Source organism: Pongo pygmaeus, chromosome 1, assembly GCF_028885625.2.
Source record: "Pongo pygmaeus isolate AG05252 chromosome 1, NHGRI_mPonPyg2-v2.0_pri, whole genome shotgun sequence".
NCBI classification, from domain to species: Eukaryota; Metazoa; Chordata; class Mammalia; order Primates; family Hominidae; genus Pongo; species Pongo pygmaeus.
In genome coordinates, this window is record NC_072373.2 from 80,457,122 (window position 1) to 80,484,460 (window position 27,339).

At 40.1% G+C, this 27,339-nt stretch overlaps 1 protein-coding gene across 2 annotated transcripts in view; it reads left to right on the forward strand.

Moving 5' to 3' along the window:
• The window catches only part of SELP (selectin P), a 100,396-nt gene that overhangs the window by 69,087 nt on the left and 3,970 nt on the right, over positions 1-27,339 (forward strand). For both annotated transcript variants that reach the window (XM_054495480.1, XM_054495486.1), the window contains exons 2-14: positions 557-647; positions 2,357-2,743; positions 6,053-6,160; positions 6,634-6,819; positions 7,347-7,532; positions 8,075-8,260; positions 10,052-10,237; positions 12,603-12,788; positions 16,521-16,706; positions 22,552-22,737; positions 23,594-23,803; positions 24,853-25,038; positions 25,993-26,112. In XM_054495480.1, coding sequence (XP_054351455.1) covers positions 557-647; positions 2,357-2,743; positions 6,053-6,160; positions 6,634-6,819; positions 7,347-7,532; positions 8,075-8,260; positions 10,052-10,237; positions 12,603-12,788; positions 16,521-16,706; positions 22,552-22,737; positions 23,594-23,803; positions 24,853-25,038; positions 25,993-26,112 — 2,404 coding nt within the window. The remainder of the gene's footprint in view (positions 1-556; positions 648-2,356; positions 2,744-6,052; positions 6,161-6,633; positions 6,820-7,346; positions 7,533-8,074; positions 8,261-10,051; positions 10,238-12,602; positions 12,789-16,520; positions 16,707-22,551; positions 22,738-23,593; positions 23,804-24,852; positions 25,039-25,992; positions 26,113-27,339) is intronic.

Here is a 27,339-nt window from a genome sequence, read left to right on the forward strand (position 1 = left end):
TAAACATTGAATAGTATTGTAGATGTGTACAGAAATGAGAAAGCAAGAAGATAAAACAAAGATCCACCGTACAAAATAGATGGCATAGCATAACACAATTAGTTGATGCTCTGCACCTCAAAGTATAGGTTAGACATTATTTGTGTGGGTCAGGAAGTTCTCATGTGACTTTTTATTATTCTTGGCTATGACATACCACTTCTTAAAAAGATTGTTTTATAATAACAATGACAGCCATATTAATGTGTTTAGCTTTCTTCCATACACATTAAAAATGTATCTTAAAATAAAAATATTGGTGGCACAAACTACTCAATAAATATTTGTTGAATGAATGGAGAAATGAACTCTGTCCCCAGCCTTGCTACAGTGTCCATCCAGGGTAGAACTTAGAAGCAGGGCAATGAGAAACAAGAAGGAAGCAGAGGGCTTGAACCACTCTTCCAATGGAAATTGGCACAATTATACTTCAACATAACGATTGTTAACTAGAATTATTTTTGGCCATGTTGGTAGTATATGGATACTAAAAGAAACTTTTCTCTTCTTGTTTCAGGCCAGCTGCCAAAAAGCCATCTTGTACCAGAGATTCCAGAGAGTGGTCTTTGGAATTTCCCAACTCCTTTGCTTCAGTGCCCTGATCTCTGGTAAACTTTATGCTAACTTTTCACTTAGCCCTAAGTAATTAGGGTAGAGCCCAGAGCTATGTGTGAGAACTTTAAGGATTGTAGCCAGTTGGTTTGAGGCATGGGAAAACTGTCCAAGTCCAGATTGCTGGAAGACAAATGTACCCAACACCATCATATTGGTAGAAAGGGCATAGGAAAGAACTTAAAATGATATATCCAGGACCAATTTATCCATTAGGCACAGTAGACACAGACCCACAAAATTTTTAGAGACCCACACACGTCTGAATTTCTTTTATAATTATTTTCTTTGAAGTCAAAGAAAATGTTTTAATATATAGTGATATATTCATCTTTGTACCAGTACAGTTGCAAAATAGAATTTTTAATATGTTAGCATGGAGGAAGAAGCCTACATAGGCAAAGTTGCCTAAAGTCTATGAAAGTCATAATGCAGCCCTGGCTATAACAGAATAAAGTCTTTAAGGCAAAACAATGCCCTGGAAATGTCAGCAAGGGGGGTACAAGCATGACTAACCCTCATGCAGGCAGCAGAGGAGAGGGTTGGATAGAAACAAGCCTTTAAATAAACAGGAAAGAAACCCGTTTCCAGGCCTGATTGCTTGCTTTGTACACCTCTTCATGTGGGAATTGGCCTCTCCTGCCCCGGGTGGACTCCCACAGGCTATGATAACAGTACTGTAGTACCTTTATACTTTTGAAAGGCACATTCTTTATTTCATTTGGTATCAAAAACACTTGTGAAAAAGGGCTGTTCTGACCCCTATCTTAATAAGGGAGTATGCAGACATGGAAGAAGTAGAGTAGTTAATGAAAGAGAAACAGCCAAGAGGAATGGAATGACTATAAGATTGCAGATCAGGATATCTGATTTCCCACCCAGGCTCTGCCACAAACCTACTGTGTTTCACTCATTCAACAAGTATTTATTGAAGGCCTATTAAGTGCTAAACTCTAGGCTCAGTGCTAAGGATCCAAAGCTAAAAAAACACCGTCGGAGATTTACAACCTGGCAGATGTAGACTGTATCATAGAAATAGACATTACCATACATGGCAATGAACACAATGGAAGCAGGGATGAGGTGCTGTGGGAGCCTGGAGGAAGGAACACAGAGTCCACCTGGGAAAGCCATGGAGAATAGGTGGAGTAAAGTTTACCAGACATGAGAAGAGAGGACAACCAGGACTGTGGGGAAAGCATGTGCAAATTCAACGAAGTAGGGATTCTGTTCTGCTGAGAAAGTAAATATGGTGGGCAATGAGGCTGGACCAACTGGTAGGCTCCAGGTCATAAAGCATGTTATTTTCCATGTGAAGAGGTAGAGCCTGCCCTTAAGACATTTTATATGTCATTTAATCTGAGCTTGGGCAAATTACTTATGTCTCCTTCTTTTATAAAAGGACAGGAGTAAATTAGATGACTTCCAGGGTCCCTCCCAACTTTGATATCTTATGATGCCAAACCTTTAACATCAAGGATCCTCAGAAGATGACATTTTCCTATTCTGACATCATTCACACTTTTAAGTGAAAGGTGGAAACCACTCTTTTTCCTTCAAACAACTACGTTAGACGTAAACAAGTCGTGTTTTGTGCATTCATGTTCTGGTTGGAAATTCATCTGAGTATGCAGAAGCATACTTGGGATCACGTCCTCCTTTTGGTGAGGGTTACTAACCTGGCACTCACTCTCCTTTACTCTAGAACTAACAAACCAGAAAGAAGTGGCAGCGTGGACTTATCATTACAGCACAAAAGCATACTCATGGAATATTTCCCGTAAATACTGCCAGAATCGCTACACAGACTTAGTGGCCATCCAGAATAAAAATGAAATTGATTACCTCAATAAGATCCTACCCTACTACAGCTCCTACTACTGGATTGGGATCCGAAAGAACAATAAGACATGGACATGGGTGGGAACCAAAAAGGCTCTCACTAACGAGGCTGAGAACTGGGCTGATAATGAACCTAACAACAAAAGGAACAACGAGGACTGCGTGGAGATCTACATCAAGAGTCCGTCAGCCCCTGGCAAGTGGAATGATGAGCACTGCTTGAAGAAAAAGCACGCATTGTGTTACACAGGTAGGGCCTTCTCTACTTTGAAACTTTTCTGTTAAAAAAAAACCCTGCCTTCTCTGGTTGGCCAACGTAACCACCGAGTCAACACAAAGATACAAAGGCAGGACATGAAATCAAGGGGTAAATTGTTAGTCAATCAGCATTATTGAGCACCTTGAAGAATATAAGATCAGAATTAGAGGAAACTAGCTGCTTAAAACTAGAGGGAAATTTTAATATCATCCAGCTCACCTGTCTCATCTTATAACTGATGAAAAGGACACTCACGCGGTTTTAGTTTCTCAAGGCCGTGGAGCAGGACAGAAGCAAAGTGAGGACCAGAAACCAGTCTCCCCAATTTTAGGTCTAGAGCTTTTGTTCACCCCTGTGTCTTGTATAACAAAGAGTGTAAATTGGAAGGAAATTTAGCCCTGCCCCTAGGTGACACAGCTGTAACTGTATGCTCTAGGCATTGTGTTATTAGTTTATTTAGTTCATGTGTTATTTGTTCATTTAATATTAGTCACATTTAGTCCTCATGACAACTCCATCAATCAGGTTTTTCTACTACTCTTACTTTGCTGATGAGGGAAAGGCTCAGAGCTATTAAGTAATCTGCCCAGAGTTCTAAGCTAGTTGATGGTGGAGCCAGTTTCACACTCATGTTGATTCCAAAGTTGGTGTTTTTTAGCCATGTAAACTACCACATTCTTTGCTCTACATTTTTATGAGACGATTTGAGAATATAATCAAGGATTGTAAATGCTTTACAGTTTCTCTTCAACAACAACATATCTTTAGATCCATTGAACTTTGGTGGGAGGGTAGTGGTGGGGAGTGGGCAGGAAAGGAAAGAAGTAATTGAAGGTGAAATACTTCGAGTGTATTTTAATTCTCAACTTTACCAGTACCAGAGTAAGCAGACATTCCTGAAAGCTTGGTCTTCCTCTAGTCATGAGCCTAGTGTCAGAGCTGATTCCTTCTTTTTGATGTTGCTTCCCTGTCTAGCGGGGCCGGTCCTGTCCTTTGTAGCACATGAACACTGTGCTTAAGGATGGTATGGACTGCCCCGAGCAGGAAGGTTCTAAGTACTCTGAAGCTTCTTTGATAAATCATCTGCCATACATATTCTGAATTCTTTAGATTTTAAACACCTCTCCCTCAGAAGCCCTCAACAGTACACGTATGGAACAGAATACACAGAATAAAGCAAGCCTTCTACATTGTCCCCCTTCTCCCCAAGCCTCCTAGCTGAGGCAAAACATATCCATGAATGCATTATCATATAATCAGATCTACTTTATAAATAATGCATTTATATATAAATAAATTGATTAATGACCATATATTCATGGATCAGAATGGACATTACCAGGATATTAGCTCGTCCTACTGCTCTCCCAGTCAGCTCTCTACCCCTTTCTGGGCTATGCCTCCCTAGAATTATCTCTTAACAGATAACCTTGACTGCCACTAGCTGTTTCAATATGCCACTACTTCCCCTTCTCACCCAACCTTCAAAATCCATTTCTGCAAGACAGTCTTCCTCAATAAAGCATACCAAAAAAATTGCAAGATAGAAAAAAGATAGAAAATTACTGGCATAAATGATGCCACTCCTCTAACCCACAACAGTGGTAGACATCACTAATTAATACAACTTTACCTGAACACGGATGGGTTTTATCTCCACCAACACAGTACTCTAAGTAGCCACTACCATTGATTGTCATTTTGCCATCTAAGATGTAAAGGATGTAGAGAAGCATCAATTATCCATGGGAGATGAGAAATAGACATATTTACTGTAATATGGAATTAAGTTTGATTGTTGGAATAATTCTCCACATGTCAGGAATTATTAGACCTCAGAGCAGGCTATCAAAAAAAGATTTATTCATTGAATCATCATGAATAAATCATCTTCTCCCTGGAGATCCAAAGGAATAGACAAATTGCTAACCTATCTATTCAGGAAACCCTGAAATGGGATAGAATAGAGAACATTGTCTCTTTTTTTTCCCCTAGAGTTCTGAGATCCCAAGGAAGCTATAATTGGGGAAACATCTGTATGCTCCAAGAACATAGGGCAGGCAGGGGTTGCTACTGTAAGGCATTAAGACATTGGAGGGGTTAAGGTCAGGGAGCAAAGTGAATAGGATGTGGACCAAACCTGTATCCATTTAGCTGCTATTGCCTCCTACATCTTCTCTTTATTTGAACCCTTCCCAGTGTCTCAGTGCAGCTTCGCCAAATTCACTGGCTGCCATAGGAGTTTCTTCCTATAGACACTTGCATGGTTTATAGAATTTTGTATCTCAGAATTGAGAGGAAACACAGAGATCATGTAGCACAGCATATCCACATATGACATATGGATATCCTTTTGTAATATACTTCCAAGTGAACCAGCATGTGGACAGGGCTTAAGACAGAGGAAATAACCACCAGAAAACAGTTCAGCCACAGAACTTGTCCCCAACTATGACCTCATTAATAAAAACATTCTCAGTGCTTTCAAAGTATCAATTCTAATACTAATTCTCATCAAGGCATATACCCTCAAATACTTTATTGCAGGAAAGAAACCCTGGCCCTTCTCTATTCTGTCACCTGAGTGGCACTGTCTTGGTGAGGAGGACATGGCAGGTCAGCCATAGTCGGCACTGTCTTGGCCTGCTGTATTCAGACTCGTGAAACATCACCTTATAAGATTACTTGTCCTTTACCATGAGTAGGTCTTAAACATCTCATTTGGCTCCTCTGTTTCTCCACTGTAGGATTCTGGACATAGATTTGAAGCAAATGAAAGGTGAAAGGGTTTGGGCCCTAACACTGTGCAAGCTGAGCTCAGAGAAGTAACTTGCCTAAGGTCACACAGCAAGTAGGCAGCAGAGCCAGGATTTATATCACACCTGTGTGACCCCATGCCCCATATCTGGTGCCTAACCTCAATGCTGTAACACATGACATTGGGCTTCCATAATAAAACAACGCTTGGTTTGAAAACCACAACCCATTTTGTACCACATAGGGTTTCTCTGTCCACACATCTGTCAGTGGCTCCATTTGTCCCTCTGTGTCCACACACAACAATACCCTCCTTAGGAAACACCAAATGCAGTATGAAATGGGAGCGATGCAATACTCCAGCAGGCCCCTACAATGCTTTTCACAAGGAACAGGTTGGCTCTCTAGAAGGTACTGTGGTTCCCTCTTGTCTGGCTAGCTCAGTCCTATCTGAGAGGGGATGAGTCTGTGGTCAAAACGAGAATTCAGCCTTTCCTCACATCTGTGAATGTCCATGACTCTGACCTTTCCATATCTATGCAGCCTCCTGCCAGGACATGTCCTGCAGCAAACAAGGAGAGTGCCTCGAGACCATCGGGAACTACACCTGCTCCTGTTACCCTGGATTCTATGGGCCAGAATGTGAATACGGTGAGGCTTCCTTTTTGTTGATATTATTTTGGTTTTATGCTAGAGATGACGCCAAGAAGTAAATAAATCATGCTGAAGGCTCTCCAGTGAGAATAGGATGGTACCAGCCCCCCTCTATCATCTGTCTCCTCCACTCAGTGTCCCTAGACGCACACTCTAGGTAAAAACATTTTATTCTTGGGAGAAAACATTGACTCATAAATTTCAAAAAAGAAAAGAGAAGGGGAAAGGAAGCAAAACCAACAGAACACTTTCAGGCTAATTTTACTTGTTTGAAGTAAAAACTTGTGAAAGAACGACTATTTCCCAAGATGCAGCCAATACAAAGAAACCAAATAGAGATGGATAGCTTGGGTTAGAAGTTTAGAAAATTAGAGTTAAGAGGGTTACACAAATAGTTACAGCTCTCAGCAAACCTGACATTGCTGTTAATTCTACATGGAAAATAAAAATCACTATTTTGTCTCCTGCAGTGAGAGAGTGTGGAGAACTTGAGCTCCCTCAACACGTGCTCATGAACTGCAGCCACCCTCTGGGAAACTTCTCTTTTAACTCGCAGTGCAGCTTCTACTGCACTGACGGGTACCAAGTAAATGGGCCTAGCAAGCTGGAATGCTTGGCTTCTGGAATCTGGACAAATAAGCCTCCACAGTGTTTAGGTATGTAGACCTTATTCTTTTCATCCTCACTCACATAGAATTTTTGGGGAGAAGAGGACACAATGAGCTTTCTCCATTAAAAAATGTGAGAAATAATGACCACCTATGTTAGATGGAAAATTCTGGTTATCACTGTTAACTGTCAACCAGAGTAACATTAATTTCAATTTTCACGGTATTTTTTTATGGGTAGAGTGACTTAGTCAGTTTAATTGTTGATTCGCAGGCAAAAACATTACAAAGGGTCCCCCATTTCCCTTTGCTAATTGTAAAGTAAACAGGGTACAAAGATGAGGACTTAGGGGTTAAGTATTATTAATTTGATAATTTTACCTAACTTCTCTACATGAAAAAAAAGGGTGTTTGGATCTTCCCAAACAGCTATTGAAAATACCATTTAACCATTCTAGTGCATCACCCTGCCTGTCACTTTGGGAAGGTGTGACTGCTGCAGAATTTGAAGGCTTCCAAGGTGATGGACAAAATTTGTCCAAGGACTCACACTATTATTCTGTGGTTGGTTTTAGCTGCCCAGTGCCCACCCCTGAAGATTCCTGAACAAGGAAACATGACCTGCCTTCATTCTGCAAAAGCATTCCAGCATCAGTCTAGCTGCAGCTTCAGTTGTGAAGAGGGATTTGCATTAGTTGGACCGGAAGTGGTGCAATGCACAGCCTCGGGGGTATGGACAGCCCCAGCCCCAGTGTGTAAAGGTGAGTTTCAGGTAGTTGGGATGTATAATGTCCATTGCACCCAGTCCTTACTTAGTGCATAGATGAAATTGACCAGCTTATGGAGAAGCTGGCCTGAATTGCCAAAATTTAATTCTCTTCCTACCTGCCATTCAGCTAGATTGGGTTCATCTGAGATAAGAAAGGAAAAAAATCCTTTCCTTCCCCAAACTCACAACCACAGGCAGTTTCAGAATGGGCTCATTCATAATTTCCACATAAGATTAGAAAGGGTGGCCTCTACATCTATAAGTGGACACTAGAAGACCTACTGAGAAAGGTTTATAGAAGTATAGGGAATAGAGGACATTAAGAATACAGCTTGGAGGAATCTTTGTTTTTAACAGACCCAGATCACCCTGGGAACTGGTAATCCAAGTCTGGACAAACATCATTAGGGTCTCTTGACCTTTACATCTTGCTAGCTCCACCTCCATTTCAGAGGTGGTTCCACCATTGCTCTCTATCTGTGGCTTTTCTCCTTTCTCAGTATCTTTCTCTTTATCCTTGATTATTCTCTCCAGCTGTGCAGTGTCAGCACCTGGAAGCCCCCAACGAAGGAATCATGGACTGTGTTCATCCACTCACTGCTTTTGCCTATGGCTCCAGCTGTAAATTTGAGTGCCAGCCTGGCTACAGAGTGAGGGGCTTGGACATGCTCCACTGCATTGGCTCTGGACACTGGTCTGCACCCTTGCCAACCTGTGAGGGTAGGACTTTTTGTTAGCAACCTCCATTCTGTCCAAGAAGGAATCATGGCATGGTAGAGAGGCCAAGGGCTCTCAATGTTGGGGTGATCTCTTCTAAGTTCTTGCACTGGAGCAAGCTCTTCAACCTCCAGGAACCATGGTTTTCTCATCTGTGAAACGGAGCTAAGAATTGCAAGGTGCTTGTGAGGATTAAGTACATAAAAAGTATACAATTAAATAGCATGTATAAAGTACCTAGCATAGAGCTTCTGCCCTACTGACATATCCGAGGTATAGGACCATGTCATATACTTGAGAGGGAGTTGGGAGCAGCGGCTAAGGTGGCTAAAGAGTGATTCACCATGTAGTCTTTGAGGGTAGCCTTTGACAAAGAAGCAAAGGAAGGAACACTGCATCGAAAAAGTGTGTGATGCAATCCCAGGCAATTACATAATTCCACCAAAATGAATTCTCTGCAATTGCCTCACACCCTCAGTTTATAAGGTGGACAGTGGTAATGGCAGAATACGAAATTTACGATGGATTAGTGAATTCCCAGACCTAGATGACAAGCCCAACCCTGCTACTATCTAGCTATGAGACTTTAGAGAAGTCACTTAACACTTCTGAACCTCACTTTTCTTGCCTAAAATGTAAGAGAGAAGAGAGAAACACTAGAGGATTTTGGTGTTTTTGTTTGTTTGTTTGGTTGGTTGTTTTTGAGACAGAGTCTCACTCTGTCGCCCAGGCTGAAGTGCAGTGGCACGATCTCAGCTCACTGCAACCTCTGCCTCCCAGGTTCAAGCGATTCTCCTGCCTCAGCCTCCCGAGTAGCTAGGATTACAGGCAAATTTTTGTATTTTTAATAGAGACTAGGGTTTCACCATTTTGGCCAGGCTGGTCTCAAACTCCTGACCTCAAGTGATTCACTCACATCAGCCTCTCAAAGTGCTGGGATTATAGGTGTGAGCCATTGTGCCCAGCCGGATTTTTGGTTCTTAAATGCTCTGATTCTGTAAAAACCAGAGGTCAAAGCTCAGAGCAAAGAGGTAGTCTTTACACTTTGAAAAGTTTCAGGAACAGCCTAGAGATAAAATGCTTTATCAAGGAAGAGCATGAGGAAACCAATCTTTATCAGAACTGAGGTCACTCAGGGCTTAATTGTGCTCAGGAATTCACTTTGGCTGCACTCGCTTGGCAACTGAAGTCTGATTAGGATGACATCCTGTGTTCTAGAGACAAAGCCCGGTCAGGATCACTTTACAGGACTAGGTAACAGTGTCAACAATAAGCTATGCTAGTCCAGCTTTTTTTTTTTTTTTCCTATAAGTCCAGCATTTTCCTGTATGTACTCTTTTCAGATTCAATTTCACAGATAATGTCAATATTTAATGAGCACTTTCAATGTACAAAACACTCTGCTCAGCTCCAGAATAAAACTACGAATGACAGAGCCCAACCTCGAGGAGACCATGGTATAATGGGGAAGAATGACAATCATGTATGAACAGCACAAGAACAGAGGCTGTGGGAGCACATTGCAGGGGCTTCTACACTCAGTTAAGGTGGGAAGGGAGGGCTTCCTAAGGAAAGGGAAGTCTAAGCTGAGACCTGAAGGGCAGGTGAGAGTGAGTCAGGCCAGGAGGGGCACGGGAAGGTGTTCCAGGCAGTCTCTCTTTTGGAAAATGGAGGTTTTAGGGCTCTGAACACACTGAAAATGTGGACAGGAAAGATATAGCATCCAGGAATTTTTTCTGAGGAAGAACCTGGCCCTTCCATTACCTGGCTTTAGAAGGTACCTTTTCCACTTAGCTATTTCGTGTGAGCCGCTGGAGAGTCCTGTCCACGGAAGCATGGATTGCTCTCCATCCTTGAGAGCATTTCAGTATGACACCAACTGCAGCTTCCGCTGTGCTGAAGGTTTCGTGCTGAGAGGAGCTGATATAGTTCGGTGTGATAACTTGGGACAGTGGACAGCGCCAGCCCCAGTCTGTCAAGGTACTGTAACAGTGGTAATGTTTTTCTGTGTGTCTCAGCTCATTAGAGGTATCAGCATCTGCACTGAGCATTGGCATGCCTCTATCAGATATTCACTGAGAACCTACTATGTGCCATGTCCTTTGTGCTTGGGACCAGGGATGAGATGAAATGGTGAGCAAAGCCAGTCTTAGGCACATGTCCACTATAGTATAGTCAAGGTGAGGGTTGCACTGATTGACACATATAGGGTGCATTGGAATGAAGAAGATGGGGCTTGGGGGAATAAATCATGCATGAGGAATAGCATGGGATGGGGAAGGGTAATGGACAAGGTGTTTAGTTCAGTCCTGTCACTTCCTGTCCTTAAGCTAGTGGTTTAGATTCTCTGAGGCTCTGTATCTTCTGTAAAATGGGGCTACTATCATCAGCCTTACCTACCTGCCTCACTAGTAGCTGTGAATTAATGTGTGTAAACGCAACTTTAAAACTCTTATAAGATTTATAGGGAAAATGATGATGATGATGATATGTTACCCTATAAATCACATGTCTGTGGTCTGATTTGACAAAATGATCCTCTTTCAATATGTTAGGTTTCTAATCTTTTGCTCTTATACTAAGGCACTCATGGGGGCGGGTGTGGTGATTCACAAGGATTATTATTTTTTTACAAGGAGTACCTCACACTAAAGTCATGTTCCAGAAGTGTAATATTGACATTTTGTGTTTTCATTTACGGAGACCTCTGAGCAATCTATGTGACTCCCCTGGGTTCCTAAGTATACCTTGATTTTAAAATGAGGCAGTGGTTTGAAAGCAAGTCTTGAAGAGATATTTGTGCACCCATGTTCATAGCACTATTAATCACAATAGTTAAAATGTGGAAGCAACCCAAACACCCATCAATGGATGAATGGATAAGTAAAAAGTATTCCACATACTTACAATGGAATATTATTCAACCTTAAAGAGGAAGTAAATTCTGACCTCTGCTACAAACATGAATGAACCTTGAAGACATTATGCTAAGTGAAATAAGCCATTATGAAAGGACAAATACAGTATGATTCCACTCATATGAGGAACTTAGAGTAGTCAAAGTCATAGAAACAGAAAGTAGAATGGTGGTTGCCAAGGGCTCGGTGGGAGAGGGAAATAGGGAGTTATGGTTTAATGGATATAGAGTTTCAGTTTGAGATGATGAAAAGAGTTTTGGAGATAAATAATGGTGATGGTGGCACAATAATATGAATGTACTTAATACACTGTGCTGTACACTTAATATTGGTGACATGGTAAATGGTAAATTAAATTTCATGCTATGTAAATTTCACTATAATAAAAAAATTGAACAGCAAAAAAAAAAAAAAAAAAAAAAACAAGAAGGCAATAGAATAGATGGCTGTGCACCATGATGCTGACACCTAATCTGAGTTATGGAATGTATTGTATATGTTATCTGGGAAAAAAAGACACAATGAGCTCTTTGACACACTTAAAAGGGATCATAAGGGATTATTCAAGCCATTGTCGTCTCCAGGAAGGTAAATGTCTAATCAAGAAAACATAGTTGGATATTCTCTTAAGTATCCAGAGATGTAGTCCCACTAACCCCCTTCATAGGCCTTCTGAATGTTTCCCACTCCTGAACTCAGGGTCTGCATGTGATGCAAAGCCTTAATGATATTATTACTATCTATTACTACCACTGCTACTAATATAGCAGCTAATGTTCATTGAGCACTTTCTATGATCTCAGTCTAACTCTGTGAGGTAGTTATAATTATTACTACCATTTTAAAGACGAGAAGAGACAACACATAGAATACATGTGCTCACTTCATATATGGTTATTTATTTTACATCTTTGAGATCATGGTGTATATTATTTTTATTCTGATTTTTTACTTAACATCATACATTGAGACCTCTCTCCTATCTTTCCAAGTTAAAATATATTATTTTTAGTGATGTTAACATTCTTTTCATGGATCCACCATCATTAATTTTCCACCCTCAATTAATGGCATTTGTGTTTGTTTTCAATATTCCGCTCTTACAAATAATGTCTTCACAAAAATGTCTAAATAGATTTTTTGGTATGCATCTTGATTACATACTTAGCATAAATTCTTGGGTCCAAAAGCATGATAACTTAAAAATTATTGATACATGTTGCCAAGATGCTCAACAAAGGTTTAGCATTGCCTGATAAAATCCTTCATGTGCCGTTATAATTAAATGACACTTTTTCTTATCTTCTATGTTAAACAAGCTCAATTCAGGAATCCCTGTTCTTGACACTAGAAAGAGTTAATGGCTCAAAAATCAATGAGTACATGTGTATTACTGTTTCTTTATTCCTTACTTCCTCACCCCTTAGCTTTGCAGTGCCAGGATATCCCGGTTCCAAAGGAGGCCCAAGTGAACTGCTCCCACCCCTTTGGTGCCTTTAGGTACCAGTCAGTCTGCAGCTTTACCTGCAATGAAGGCTTGCTCCTGGTGGGAGCAAGTGTGCTACAGTGCTTGGATACTGGAAACTGGGATTCTGTTCCTCCAGAATGCCAAGGTAAGAGTGTATTCTTTCTAACATCTTGGAAATAAATTGTAGGCAGTATTTTTAAAGGCTGGATTTTAGAGGTGAAAACTATGTAAGATCCACCTTGAAATATACTGGAAAATTAATAAATACTCTCACTCATCCTCTTGGCCTATAACCCAAGGATCCCAAATGCAAATGCCTCTGGGGGATAGGCAGATAACACAAGTGTCAGGATGTCTGGCCATAGGCAGTAGGGCATGGCCCTTGCTAACTCCTTATCAGGGTCTTTACCGAGACCTGAAGGCTCCTGTCACAAACCAGGTAAACTCTTCTCACCTGGCCAAAAATGGCATCTGGAAAGAAGACCAGGTGGAAAAAAATTTCTTCAGAGTGGTTGTCCCAAGACTGGTCTGGCACTTCCAGGAACCACAGGGTATAATGGTAAAGTGGGAGGGGCAGAATTTACAAGCACCCAGTTGCAAACACTCCAAGATCTGTATAAAATTGGAGAAATAGAATAAGGTGAAGAGTGATAGAAAAAAGAGAAAAACTAATCTGTGTACTGGAGGTTACAGGATTCTCAGAAGAAAGAAATGTGCAGATTCAGTATAAACATTCTATCTGCATTGTACTTGATATACATATATTTTTTGAGATGGAGTCTCACTCTGTCACCCAGGCTGGAGTGCAATGGCACAATCTCGGCCCACTGCAACCTCCGCCTCCTGGGTTCAAGCAATTCTCCTGTCTCAGCTTCCTGAGTAGCTGGGACTACAAGTGCCCACCACCATGCCCAGCTAATTTTTGTATTTTTGGTAGAGATAAGGTTTCACCATGTTGGCTAGGCTGGTCTCAAACTCCTGACCTCAGGTAATCTGCCTCTCTTGGCCTCCCAAAGTGCTGGGATTACAGGTGTGAGCCACTGCTCCCGGCCTTGTACTTGATATTTAACAAGCCAGTGTGCTCTGTCAGTATTGCAATATCTTGTATGAACTAGAACCGGTTCTAGTCATCCATGTTTGTGAATTGAAGGATAGACATATATTTTTTATATTCCCCAATCTTTTTCCCCCTCAGTGTATCCAATTCCTTAGTTAACTTTTATAGAAAATGCTGCTTTTTAAACGCAAGATTTTCATTTATAAAAATCTGCAGAAGTATAATAAAGAAATGAAAAAATATCCTCTTAAATACTCCTCTCCTAAAATAGACACTGTTAGGCTTCTGATATGAATTCTTCCAATATTTTCTCCACTTTTCCCCCTATGCAATTAATATTTTTATGATGTATATACAATTTTAACAATAAAGTTAAATGGGTAAAAGACTAGACAGTTCTACATTATTTGCCATACTTTTCACTTTGTATAGACTTTCAACATTTGAATGAAAGCAGGCAGATACATATTTTTTACTAAAAGGAAACCACTCACTATTCAGGTCACACAAAAGCATAATCACATACACACACACACACACACACACACACACACACACAACCCCCATTGTTAAGCTAGGTTAACAGTAAACGAATGAATGAATGAATGAATGAATGAACAAATGAACAAGCAAACAGCAGAATTGAATGTCCTTCATCCCCAGGCACCAGAGAGGATGGCAAGCCCCTGGACTTAGGGTTGAGTGCACCTTCAGAGCTGGGTCTGGAGAGAACAGGGCGGGGCTGTGACCTTGCCCCTTAAGTGCTCATCCTGGCTACGTTGAAGTCTAGACATATCACAAAGTCCACACAACTTTGGGGAAGTTGTAGGAAGAACTGGGAATCCCTGAGGACAGTGATCACAGTGATTGAAACTCTTCCAGGCAAGCCTGGGTGGTGCAGGGCACAGATTACAGTTCATTGCTCCATACTGTCCTGCCTCTGGGTGTTTCACAGCAAGGAGGTTGCCACTCACCACGGCTTCCTGTGACCTTCCAGTTCCCTTCTGCTTTTAGTTCTTTATTTACTCTGAAGTTTCTCCTCTTGTTGTTGGGTGCACATCAAGTGAAATACCCAAATGTGGGCTGGGCAGGAAGGTACCATGCGGTGTGCAATCCTCTTGCTGTTGCAATACTTCTGAGAGAGTGTTATCAGACAATTTCCCTTTTTAATGTCCTCCCACCCCTCCACATCTACCCCTGCTGTCAGAAGGCAAAGCCACAAAAGAGCTGGAAATGGGCTCTGTGGTACCAACATCCTCACCCACACCCTTTCCCCCATAGGTTCTTGCAGTTTATAGGCTTCTTGAGTTGTGTCTTCTTCAGCCCCACATACACGCTTACTACAGAAATACTTTTCAACTAGAAGAAAAGAACCAGATCTTTGGACAAGTTGATCAGATTGAAAGGAATGTAGTTAGAGAGAGGAAGGAATGAAGGGAAGAGAAAGGTATAGAAAGTGTTCTTGAAACCTCATGCTGTTTAAGTCAGTGGCTGAAAAATGACCCTAGGAGCAAGGACTTTATGTCTAAAACACCAAAAGCAATGGCAACAAAAGCCAAAATCAACAAATGAGATCTAATTAAACTAAAGAGCTTCTGCACAGCAAAAGAAACTACCATCAGAGTGAACAGGCAACCTACAAAATGGGAGAAAATTTTTGCAACCTACTCATATGACAAAGGGCTAATATCCAGAATCTACAATGAACTCAAACAAATTTACAAGAAAAAAAAAAACAACCCCATCAACAAGTGGGCAAAGGATATGAACAGACACTTCTCAAAAGAAGACATTTATGCAGCCAAAAGACACATGAAAAAATGCTCATCATCACTGGCCATCAGAGAAATGCAAATCAAAACCACAATGAGATACTGTCTTACACCAGTTAGAGTGGCGATCATTAAAAAGTCAGGGAACAACAGGTGCTGGACAGGATGTGGAGAAATAGCAACACTTTTACACTGTTGGTGGGACTGTAAACTAGTTCAACCATTGTGGAAGTCAGTGTGGCGATTCCTCAGGGATCTGGAACTAGAAATACCATTTGACCCAGCCATCCCATTACTGGGTATATACCCAAAGGATTATAAATCATGCTGCTATGAAGACACATGCACATGTATGTTTATTGCGGCACTATTCACAATAGCAAAGACTTGGAACCAACCCAAATGTCCAACAATGATAGACTGGATTAAGAAAATGTGGCACATATGCAAGGATTATCCTTTCTCCCATTTCGAAGATAAAGCAACTGAGGCTCAGAAAGGTTATTGTCTAGTGATAGATTGCTAGCAAGTAACAGAGCCAAAATTTGGAGGCAGATTTCACCACTTGGTTGGGAAAGGAGGAAGAAAGTATTTTCCTCCATTTCTGTGTTTCCAATCACTTGTCATTGTTTTCTGGTAAGGTCATTAGGGGTGTTTCTGAAGAAGGTATCAAGGGAGAAACCACTTCCACTCCTCTCTAGAAGCAATAAAAATGAGTTGCACCACTATCCTCCCAAACAGAGCACCAGCTTCCTTTAAAAATCACCTCTAAAGCTGTTTGTGATTGAGCACTTCAGGATGTCAATCAACTGTAAGCTGCTGCTATTTTACACCTCTACAACCTCTAACTGATGATAAAGCATCATGAAATTCAAACAATCACTTTTAGCCAAATACCATCATTGTATATTAATCACACACACACACACACACAGAGAGAGAGAGAGAGAGAGAGGGAGGGAGAAAGTGAGGGATAGAGAGTTACAGAGTTCAGGTTGCTGAATTATAAAATAATCTCTTCTTTTCTCCTCTGCTATGCCCATGATAGCCATTCCCTGCACACCTTTGCTAAGCCCTCAGAATGGAACAATGACCTGTGTCCAACCTCTTGGAAGTTCCAGTTATAAATCCACCTGTCAATTCACCTGTGATGAGGGATTTTCTTTGTCTGGACCAGAAAGATTGGATTGTACTCGATCGGGACGCTGGACAGACTCTCCACCAACATGTGAAGGTAGGCTGTGGGTCTGTCCTTTCTTATGGCTTTTAAGATGACATCAAAGAATGGAGAATCATCAGGGATTTATATAAAAGTGTTCTTGAGCTGAAGCAAACAACACTCTCCACAACAATGGTAATCTAGATAAAAAAGTTCTCCCTCTCTTTAAATAATATTTTAATAGCTTTAGTTAAATATTCCACAGTTTCAAGAACATCCTGGCCAACATGGTGAAACCCTGTTTCTACTAAAAATGCAAAAAATAGCTGGGCATGGTGGTGCATGCCTGTAGTCCCAGCTACTTGGGAGGCTGAGGCAGGAGAATCGCTTGAACCCGGGAGGTGGAGGTTGCAGTGAGGTGAGATTGCGCCATTGCCCTCCAGCCTGGTAACAGAGCGAGACTCCGTCTCAAAAAAAAATTGCACAGTTTCAGGAAGTGTTTTCATGTCATAGCATTTCTGTTTACCACAATTCTAAAATAATAAGGAAATGCAGTATCATCTCATTTTATAGATAAGGAAGAGACACAGGCTTAAAGAGGTTAAATAATTCGTCCAGGGTCACACTGTTAGTAAGTGAAAAGGCTCAGCTCTATGTCACTGAAAGTTTTACTTCCTTACAGAGTCTTTTTCAGCTACATTCTTCATTTCTTCATTCCTACACTCACCTTCAACTGAGCACTACTAAATCCCAGCCACAGACCTTATTTAGGGATGGGTGAGATTTAACCCTAGCATAACTATGTGTGCACTTCCCTCCTCTGTCCACTTCTATATTGAATATAAGCTTCTTGAAGGTAGGAGCTGTGCCTTCTTCATCTTTATACCCCTTGCAGCAGCTAGACAGAATAAAAATGGGTGTGTGTGACAAATATCTGTTGAATTGAAGCTGATCATTTACCAGTAAAATTTACTCAAACACAAGCTTTGGTAATTTAGTGGAATTCTCAAAGGCAGGGGCCAGATCTTATCTGTCTTTAATTCCCCTGAGACATCTGACTGGCAAAGTATCTAGTATATTTTATGTTCTAAAATAGAAGTGCACTGAATTAATTAATTCATAGCTCCTGTTTAGTTGCAAAAGGTACTATTGTTCTAATGTATTGTTCAGTGTAGAGTTACTAATAATGAGACCAGCGATAATTGGTAATAATTATTGCTTAATGTAGGACCACCTATTTCATAAGCATCATCACATTCAATCCACACAAATAACCCTTAAGTTAGTTATTACTATGCCCATTTTAAAGGTGAAGAAACCGAGGCTTTTAGAGGTTAAGTAGCTGGCAAAGGTCATATAGCTAGAAGTATGGAGACAGGATGCAAACCCAGGCCTAGTCTGATTACGGGGCTAGTGTTTTGACCACTGAACTACACTATCACCCAGTGGCAGAGCTTCTGAACCCCGGGTAAGTCACTTGTGAATTTACCCTTTTCCACTCCACAGATTGCAGCTATAACTGCTGAATGAACTTTAGAAATGGCAGTGCCTGGTGATCAGATGAGAGAATATGTTGGTAGAAATCTATTCGTGTTACACGAAAACAGCTAAAATATTATTTATTCCTTCCTGTGGAATGAGCACTAGATTAATATCCAAAGACTTGTATTGCTCTCTCTCCAAGTCATGTGCCATTAGGAAAGTCTTGTCACACCCTTAGGCTCCCATTTTCTCAATTCCAAAAGGAGAGGAGTGGACAAGACCATCTTTGAGGTCGCTTCCCTGGCCAAGAATTCTGCAGGGTGAAAGACATAAAATGCTACCATCTGCTGTCAAAAAGATATACTACAAGTTCCCTGAGAATTCTAGAACATTTATGGAGGAAAGCATTTGGGCTTGTGCTTTTTCACTCATTCATTTATTCCTCACTCTCTTATTAATTTATTCCATTGACATTTGTCATAAGTTCTATTTTCCCACATTTTAAGGCTAAAGAATATTAAAAAAAAACCTTTAAAAATCTCATTCACATTTTAAATCATGTAGGCAACCAACATGGCTGCTAAATCTGTAATCTCTAAAGCCCTTGCTTCCCCTCACTCCTTTTCAGCCCCCCTTTCTCTGCAGGAGGAGGCATTTGCCTCCCACTTTGCAGGCCCAGTCTCCACTCGCTGTCAAGACCCAACCCTGACCATGAACAGCAGCTTTAACCCACTATGGCCCTTGGAATTATCAACCTTGACTGATCCTGATCTTGAGCCCTGGTTTTTGCACTTGTGTTTCTTCTTTGTTCTCCAAATTTATGCTCTAAATTTAGGCAAATAGTTCCTCTTATTTTCCCATATGCCTGAACCCATTAATTCTTAACCCTCAGCACTGCCCCCTAGAACTCCAATTTTCACATAGTGTTTTGCAGAGTTCTAGGATACATCAGATGGACTCAGGGGCCTCCAAGTAAGCAGAAGCAGTGTGGCAGGAGGAGTTCTCAAGCTGTCTCTTCAGAGTGCAATGTGAGATTTCATTTTGGGGGATGGCTCTACAGATAGTTCCACTTTAGTTAGAATGCCGGTTCCCTGGGCCCTCTGGGATGTGGCCTCTGCCTAGTTGTTCCTCAGTATCTGCAGGGGGAACTGGTTCCAGGACTCCCTGCAGATACCAGAATCCCCAGATGCTCAAGTCACTTATATAAAATGGCATAATATTTGCATATAACCTACATACATTCTCCTTTAGACTTTTAAATCATCTTTAGATTACTTATAATACCTAATGTAAAGCCCACACATCACTTCATCTGCATGGATTCAACATACTCAGCACATGGCAAATTCAAGTTTTGCTTTTTGGAACTTTATAGAATTTATTTTTTTCTGAATGATCCATGATGAGTTGAATCCATAGATGCAGAACCCTTGGATACAGAGGGTCGGTTATTTTTCAGCCTTATCTCTGCCTTTGCCCTTTAGGACCTGAAGTCCTTTTCATGAGCCTAAGCAGTGCTTGAGGTTCTTGTACCAACTTTGATGATGCCACCTGCATGACGGATTGCTTGTACACAGTTTCTGTATCCCTCCTGTCCCTGCCTGTTGGACCACTTTCATGATACAGACTACTGAATTCCTAATCCCTTAACACTGTCTGTCATTGATCCTCTGGTGACCATGTTTGGCTGCTGAACCCAACTCCTAATGTCTATTTTCACTGTGTGGGGAGGGGTCCTGGTTCCAAGTCCCAACCTCAACTCTGCTCTTCTGCCATGTGCCTGCTTACTCATGTCCTAAAATATGGTGAACTGGTGCCCCCTAAAACTCTTGCCCAGCTGACATCTCCATTTTTTTCTTCATTCCCCCAACATTTCTCTGAATCCGTGGGGCTTCCTAGTTTTATTTCTAAAGTTTGAGTTTACAATATTCAACTCAGTTACATTTATTATTTATACTATATCTTCTTTCCAGAAAATTATTGAGAAAACTCTATCAAACTCAATAAAATGATATAATAAAAGGAAACAGATAATTTACTAAATCTATTTGAAATAATATAAATCAATATATTTAAGAATTCAGATGCAATCATGTATACTTCCTTGATGGACTATAGAAAAACACCAATGAATACCCATATGTGATAGAACTGCCTTGGTAGTCAGTGAAAATAGAACACTAAGCGTGCAATAAATGCAACCCCTATCTGTTTTCTATTTTTGTAATTATTCAGGAGTTTGTTTGTTTGTTTTTTTTTGCCAAAGTTTTAGAGTAGGCTCAAGAATATGACCACTTCTCAAAGTTATGCACAAAAGTCATTCCTGGGTATAACTCTTTTCCTGCATCTGCACTAATCTCCATTCCAGCAGCATCCTTGATAACTCCACAAATGTCATTCATCCCATGTTTGCTGAGTGCCCACCATATGCCGGGTCTGGGTTAGACTTCCATGTAACTCATCTAGGCTGCCCCTCAAACAGGTAAACCCGCTTCTTTACATGATCCAGAGCCAAATTCTTAGTATGTAAGGGTCAAGGTTAATTTTTACCTGAGAGGGTTCAGAGACTTTTATAAATATGAAAGCCTGGATTTGTAACCTTGGCTGAGCATGACTGATAAGACTGAAACCAAAGCACTATCCCCCAAATGAATTGAATGCTGTAGTAATTCTGATTTTATACTAGGGCCCCCTTCAGTTAATTTTTAAAAACAGTAATTCCTCTTGTTTCTTTTCAAACCAGGTAGGAATACCTTTTAGAATGCATTTAAATTAAATTGTATTCATTACTGTATTCATTCAATTCATAAGTATTTGTAGAACCCCTCCTATGTGTCAGGCCCTGTTCTCTGGGACACAGTGTTCAAAGAATTGACAAGGTCCCTGCTTTCCTGCAGCTGACATTATACATATTCTTCAGTTTAAAGTTGTAATTCTGGGAGATTATGAAAAAGTTGTTTTTGTGAAAATGTTCACAGATGACTTCGTGTCTAGGACTTACACCAGTAGACGTTTCAAAAATGTTTAGTAAATTGACTTGACGTGTCAGATATGAAGTTGTTAATTACTCAACAATTTGAGAGTACTGAACTGAAATTCACTGTGTTACTTTGGCTATTTGAATGGATTCATGCAATAAGAATCCATAATCCTTCAATGAATAGCTCGTTACTGAAAAATACATGGGCCAATATGTAAAAGCCAAATACTGTACATCGGTTTTCCATGAGGGAGCACATCGGTCTTGAAGAGGTTTGTAAAAATCAAACTAGCTAAGTAAATGAGACTTATCTAACTAAGGTATTGTTTTCAGAATAGCCTTAGATTTTTTAAAGAAAGAATAGTCACTTCATTTGTCAATAACCCAACATTTATTGATAAATAACAGTCTTACATTAGAGAATCTAATGGGGAGAAAGGAATAATGCTAAGAAAATATGTAACTGCAATAATTTGTAAAAATACTTTTGGGGGTAAATCGTTAATTAAAATTTAAATTCATTTATTCATTCACTTGGCAAGTGGTTACTGAGCACTGCCTCTTGAGATCCTGGGATGGGAATTATGGAAGACTCAAGGATGAATGATTCTTGGGTTTTAGACACTTTCCATCCAGTAGAAGAGTGAGGGTATGACACGTGACATGACAGCACATGAGTTCAGACAAAAAGTTGAAGAATTCAGAGGAGAAGAGTTCAGGCTGTGGTGATCAGCAGTCTTCAGAGAGGTTACAAGTTAAATCCTGGAGGATTAGTGGGATTTTACCCCATGAAAATGGAAAAATTCTCAGGGGAATGTGAGCCAAGAACCGGAAGCAATAACACACAAAGTCGCTTCAGGGAATTCCAAGAAACTAATCTATTTTGACCAGGAGGTTTTGAGTTTTCCTGTGTTATCTGGATGGGTGGTATTAAAATACAACAGCAAAATAAACAAAACAATTAGCGAGGAGATTCAAATGGAAGAAATAGTTTAAGGCAGAAAGCAATCATTGCAGTTTTAGGTGTGTTAAATTTGAGGAGATGGCATGATATATGGGAGCAAGTATTCTCAGGCAAGAGGAAGGGTGGAAATGAAATCCTGGATTGCACCCATTCAAATAAAATAGAGGGAGCTGCGGCAGGCTACGAGGTCTCTGAAGCAGAGGGTGTAGAGAAAATAGGGTGACATTGTAAGTTCTTGAGTATGGCTGCCTAAATCTTTGACTTCTTTGTCTTCATGACTTATACCTATCCTCCTCTCTGTAAGCTCACCATCCTTCCACTGCCCTTTGCAGCAAATGACCTACATGATATGTTGTGGAATGCTGCTGCCTAGCAAAACACCTGGAATATAGGTGCTTAATAAATATTTTTTGAATATATAAGTGAAAACTTTGTGTAACACAGAACTTCTGAATAAACTTGGACATTGTGACACTCTTAATTTGATACTCTAGCCATCAAGTGCCCAGAACTCTTTGCCCCAGAGCAGGGCAGCCTGGATTGTTCTGACACTCGTGGAGAATTCAATGTTGGCTCCGCCTGCCATTTCTCTTGTAACAAGGGCTTTAAGCTGGAGGGGCCCAATAATGTGGAATGCACAACTTCTGGAAGATGGTCAGCTACTCCACCAACCTGCAAAGGTAATAATATGTACTTACTAAGACAATTCTACTTTTGGAAATTTATTTCACAACAACAAACAATTATCTAGTTCTTATATGTGAACTAGATAATTGTATATATTACCATTATTTGGGTTTAGCAAACAGCTGAAGGATTTTAAAATGTCTACAGAGTGACAGGATATTTTTATGTTTGTGAATAAAAAATATATTGATTCTTAAGCAGGAATTTTGTTTCATGGCTTCTTTTTTTGAATGAGCTTTGTTGAGCGAACTGAATGGTCTCCATCAATTTATTGCTGAGAGAAACAGATAATACTGGGGTAGAGTCACTGGTCCAGTTTTACAAATCTAGGAATTGAGGTGCAGAGAGGTCAGTCATCATCTTCCTGCCACATGTCAAGTTAATGACAAAGCTGGTGGGATCATTCAAATGGAAGAAATAGTTTGAGACAGAAAGCAATCATTGCAGTAAATTTCAACTTTCACATTGACCTTTAGTCAAAGAACAGTACCACTTCCCAATAAAGCAGGGTTGGGCAGGCAGTTGGCCCATGTATATTTGGCTTTCTGCTGAATTTCTTATATTTCTGTACCATTTTTTGCTTCTTTTTAAAATAGCAATAACAATGACTCCTCTGATTTCTTCTCTTGGCCAGGAGAATCAGCTCCTCAAGGATGCTTTTTAATAATTATCCTCATCTGGTTTTCTATCTCTGACACTGATAGTTTTTCTTAACTTCCTTAAATAGCTCTTGCTAGAGCCTCCCTTGTTATGAAGGCAGTGAAAAGTAGTTATTCCAGATTAGCCTTAACTCTGTTAACACTTCTTTTAATTGGGAGCTCTCTGAATTGAAACATTTTCTCACAACAGGCATAGCATCACTTCCTAGTCCAGGGGTGCAATGCCCAGCCCTCACCACTCCTGGGCAGGGAACCATGTACTGTAGGCATCATCCGGGAATCTTTGGTTTTAATACCACTTGTTACTTTGGTTGCAACGCTGGATTCATACTCATAGGAGACAGCACTCTCAGCTGCAGACCTTCAGGACAATGGACAGCAGTAACTCCTGCATGCAGAGGTAAGGTGAAAAGGAGCAGGCGGTTCTGAACCTGCCTTCCTGCAAGTACTTAAGCTAGCCACTGTGCCTGTATGTTGAAGTCTCACCCAACCACAACCACTACTCCAAGTGTCATCTCCCTTATGAAATCCACACCAATCCCAATTAGAAGTAATGTGTCACAGGCATTTCACTTCTGCCCTTCCTCATGTCACAAGCTAAAGCTAATACACAAGTACTCAGAGACTTAAAGGAAGAAACATTTGCAGATGTCCAAGATGTGTTAGAAAAATAGGCATAATAAATGTAAAACCTGCTATAGAAATTGGTAAATTAGAAGTTGCATATTACGTGACAGTATAAACATTCCATATTTTCATAATAATTTGAACCTAAATAAAAAGTTAAGCCGTACATGATATTTCCTGAAGAGCTATCACCCTACACATAAAGCATTGAGACCTGTGTTTCTTTCATTTTTGTATCCCCCACAAAACATAGCACAGTGCATTGCAAATGTCACTACTGATAAATAACATTTATTTGAATTAAATCTAATTTCCTGACCTTTAATTTCCTATCCATAAATTAGAAAGAATAACCCTGAAGTTCCCTGAAAATGTAGTTTAAGGAGGATGACAGTCTACTTCTTTCAAACTTCCAGTGTCCAGATATGCTGAACACTTATTAAGTATTTTAATAAACACATACTGACATGCCTGTTGATCACAAATGTAGTAATAACATTTAGACTAATAGTATTTTTAAGAACCAAAATTTTTTAAATAGTATATTTTGAGGGAGGATTTATCAATGCATTAGCAGATATTTGTCAGATGCTACTATGTGCCCATCTTTGCATCTTGGTTCTTTGGCTATCACCCTTTGAGAGAATATTTTCATATATGTGCTGTTAGAAGAGCTACTGTGAATATTGGAAGTGGCTCATATCCTTTCTGACCTTTTACATTCTGCCTCATTTATTGGCAACGTTAGGTTACAAAAGAAACTATAATCTCTTTTACCTTCAACCCATATGTTGTTTCTCTTGCATTCTTTCTTTTCTGCAGCTGTGAAATGCTTAGAACTACATGTTAATAAGCCAATAGCGATGAACTGCTCCAACCTCTGGGGAAACTTCAGTTATGGATCAATCTGCTCTTTCCATTGTCTAGAAGGCCAGTTACTTAATGGCTCTGCACAAACAGCATGCCAGGAGAATGGCCACTGGTCAACTACCATGCCAACCTGCCAAGGTACAATTTTCATGTGGGTTAAGAAGTGACTTTGATGTGGAAAATAACAAAATCAGTGTTTCTTCTCTGTCTTTCTCATAGTGGTCTTGCTTTCCATCCCTGGGTTTCCCCCTGCATAAAAAGTGTTTCACAGTGAATCAGGCAGGATCTCCTTGCCTTATAGAGTAGTGGAAATTAAATCCAGTGACTGTGTAGGTAACCACCCCTCCTTTTCAGTGTTCAATTTGTGAAATGAAACCTTTCGCTTCATTATAATCTCTGTTTAACAGACCTTGAAGTTTCAAAATGTTTTAAACTGGGAGTTATTTCATGCAGATTTCTAATTTATTATCTCAGAAGACCTTTGCTTACCACCTAACTCTAAAAACCTCCTAGCAGATCTGCCTTAATTTCCATCTGTTTGCAAGGTATATTTCAGCCCCCTATTTTTTCCCCTCATAGCTTGTCGTGACTACCTTTTGTTACATAACTGAATCTTTGCCAAAAAATTACGCAATTTATTTTATTTGCCTAAACTTACATGTATAGGCTTCTTATGTCTACAATTTAATTTCTTTTATTGGGACCTTACCCTAATTCTTTTGGAAATTACAGTTTATATTTAAGCCTTATGAATAAATTAAGGCCCCACTTTTATTTGCCCAAACTTACATGTATAGGCTTCTTGTGTCTACAATTTAATTTCTTTTATTGGGTCCTCACCCTGATTCCTTTGGAAATTACAGTTTATATTTAAGCCTTAGGAATAAAATAAGGCCCCACTTCCCATTCTGTTGCAGTGGATTTATGAATTCCAGATCTTCTTTCATGTTAGCTTGTCAGCATTCCCAGGACCTTTGGTGATCCTACTTGATCTCACATCTTAGAGTTCTTGAAAACTTTCTGGGAGAGAAAGACTAGTCTTTTGCATAATACACTTCTTATGTCTTGCATGTGTGTGTGTTTGTTTTGCAGCAGGACCACTGACTATCCAGGAAGTCCTGACTTACTTTGGTGGAGCGGTGGCTTCTACGACAGGTCTGATAATGGGTGGGACGCTCCTGGCTTTGCTAAGAAAACGTTTCAGACAAAAAGGTAAATAGGAAAGAGTCTTCTCTTTGCTTTTTTCTTTCATGTAATTTAGGGTGGGGTGTCAAAAACCACAACTTCAGTAGTTCATGTCAGAAAACATTTGCATTAAAAGAAAATAAAGCCAAGATAAGTGATCTTGAGAACTGACTGTCCATTAGAATCACCTAGGGAACTTCCTAAAAATATAGATCCTTCTATGGGGAGACTTGGTAGTGGGTGTGGAAATCTGAATTTTTCAAAAGCCCTCTCCCAAAATTCAAATGAGGCTACTTTGCAGTTTGGCATTTGCAGTTTGGCATTTGGGGCCTCTGGTCTAAGTACTCTAGGCTATCACCAAAGCTAATTAGAAAGGTGTTATGCTTCCTTACTTCACTCATTTCTTTACATAGCAGTCATTTATTCATCAACTCTGTTAGAGTGTGAGACTCATAATGACGGTTTCTGATATTAAGGAAGGAAAAATCCAGTAGGGGAGACAGGTGAAATCAGTGCTGGTAGTGAAGTGTGGTAAGTGTGTTAGGACACAAATACAACCTAGGTATTATTAGAAAATAGACTAGAGATGCCTAAACCAGACTGGCAGGTCAGAAAGCCTTTTTCAAGCTTAGCTTTGAAGAATGAGAGGCATTTAGCCAAGGGGAAAATGGAAATAGAGTTCCATCAGAGAAAATGGCATGTAGAAAGACATGAAAGTGTAAAATCAATGAGAAGATGGTATGTTTCACAGTTCAGTGCATCTGAATCAAAAGGGGATTATGGAGGAGGCAGGAGATGAAGTTAGGGGCAGAAGAAGCTGCCCCTGTATTGGTGACCTGGTGTGATAAGCTAAGAGATTTGCTTTTTCTCTTGAAAACTTGTAAAGTTAATGCAGGATTTAAACAGAGAAGACCAAATAGATGAAAACTCTCTGTAAGGGAAACTGTGTTCATCAGACTGTTCATCAGGAAAAGAACTTTAGTCTAGGAGTTAAAGACGGGAACATCCCATCTCTTAAGATTTAAAAGATCCTTTCTCAATCTTCTCCAGACACTTAGCCTGCCTATAAGTTCATAAAGTTTTGTTTATAACCTAATGGGGCTCTTCTTCATCACTCCTCATAGAAAGTAACTAGGGGCATCAGAGAGACCATTAATTGCTCAAATCAAAGTAATTGAAAGTGGCTATGTTAAAATATCTGAAAGAGATCTCATTGAATTTCTCTATTGTTGACATAGGTCTCAACACCTATTC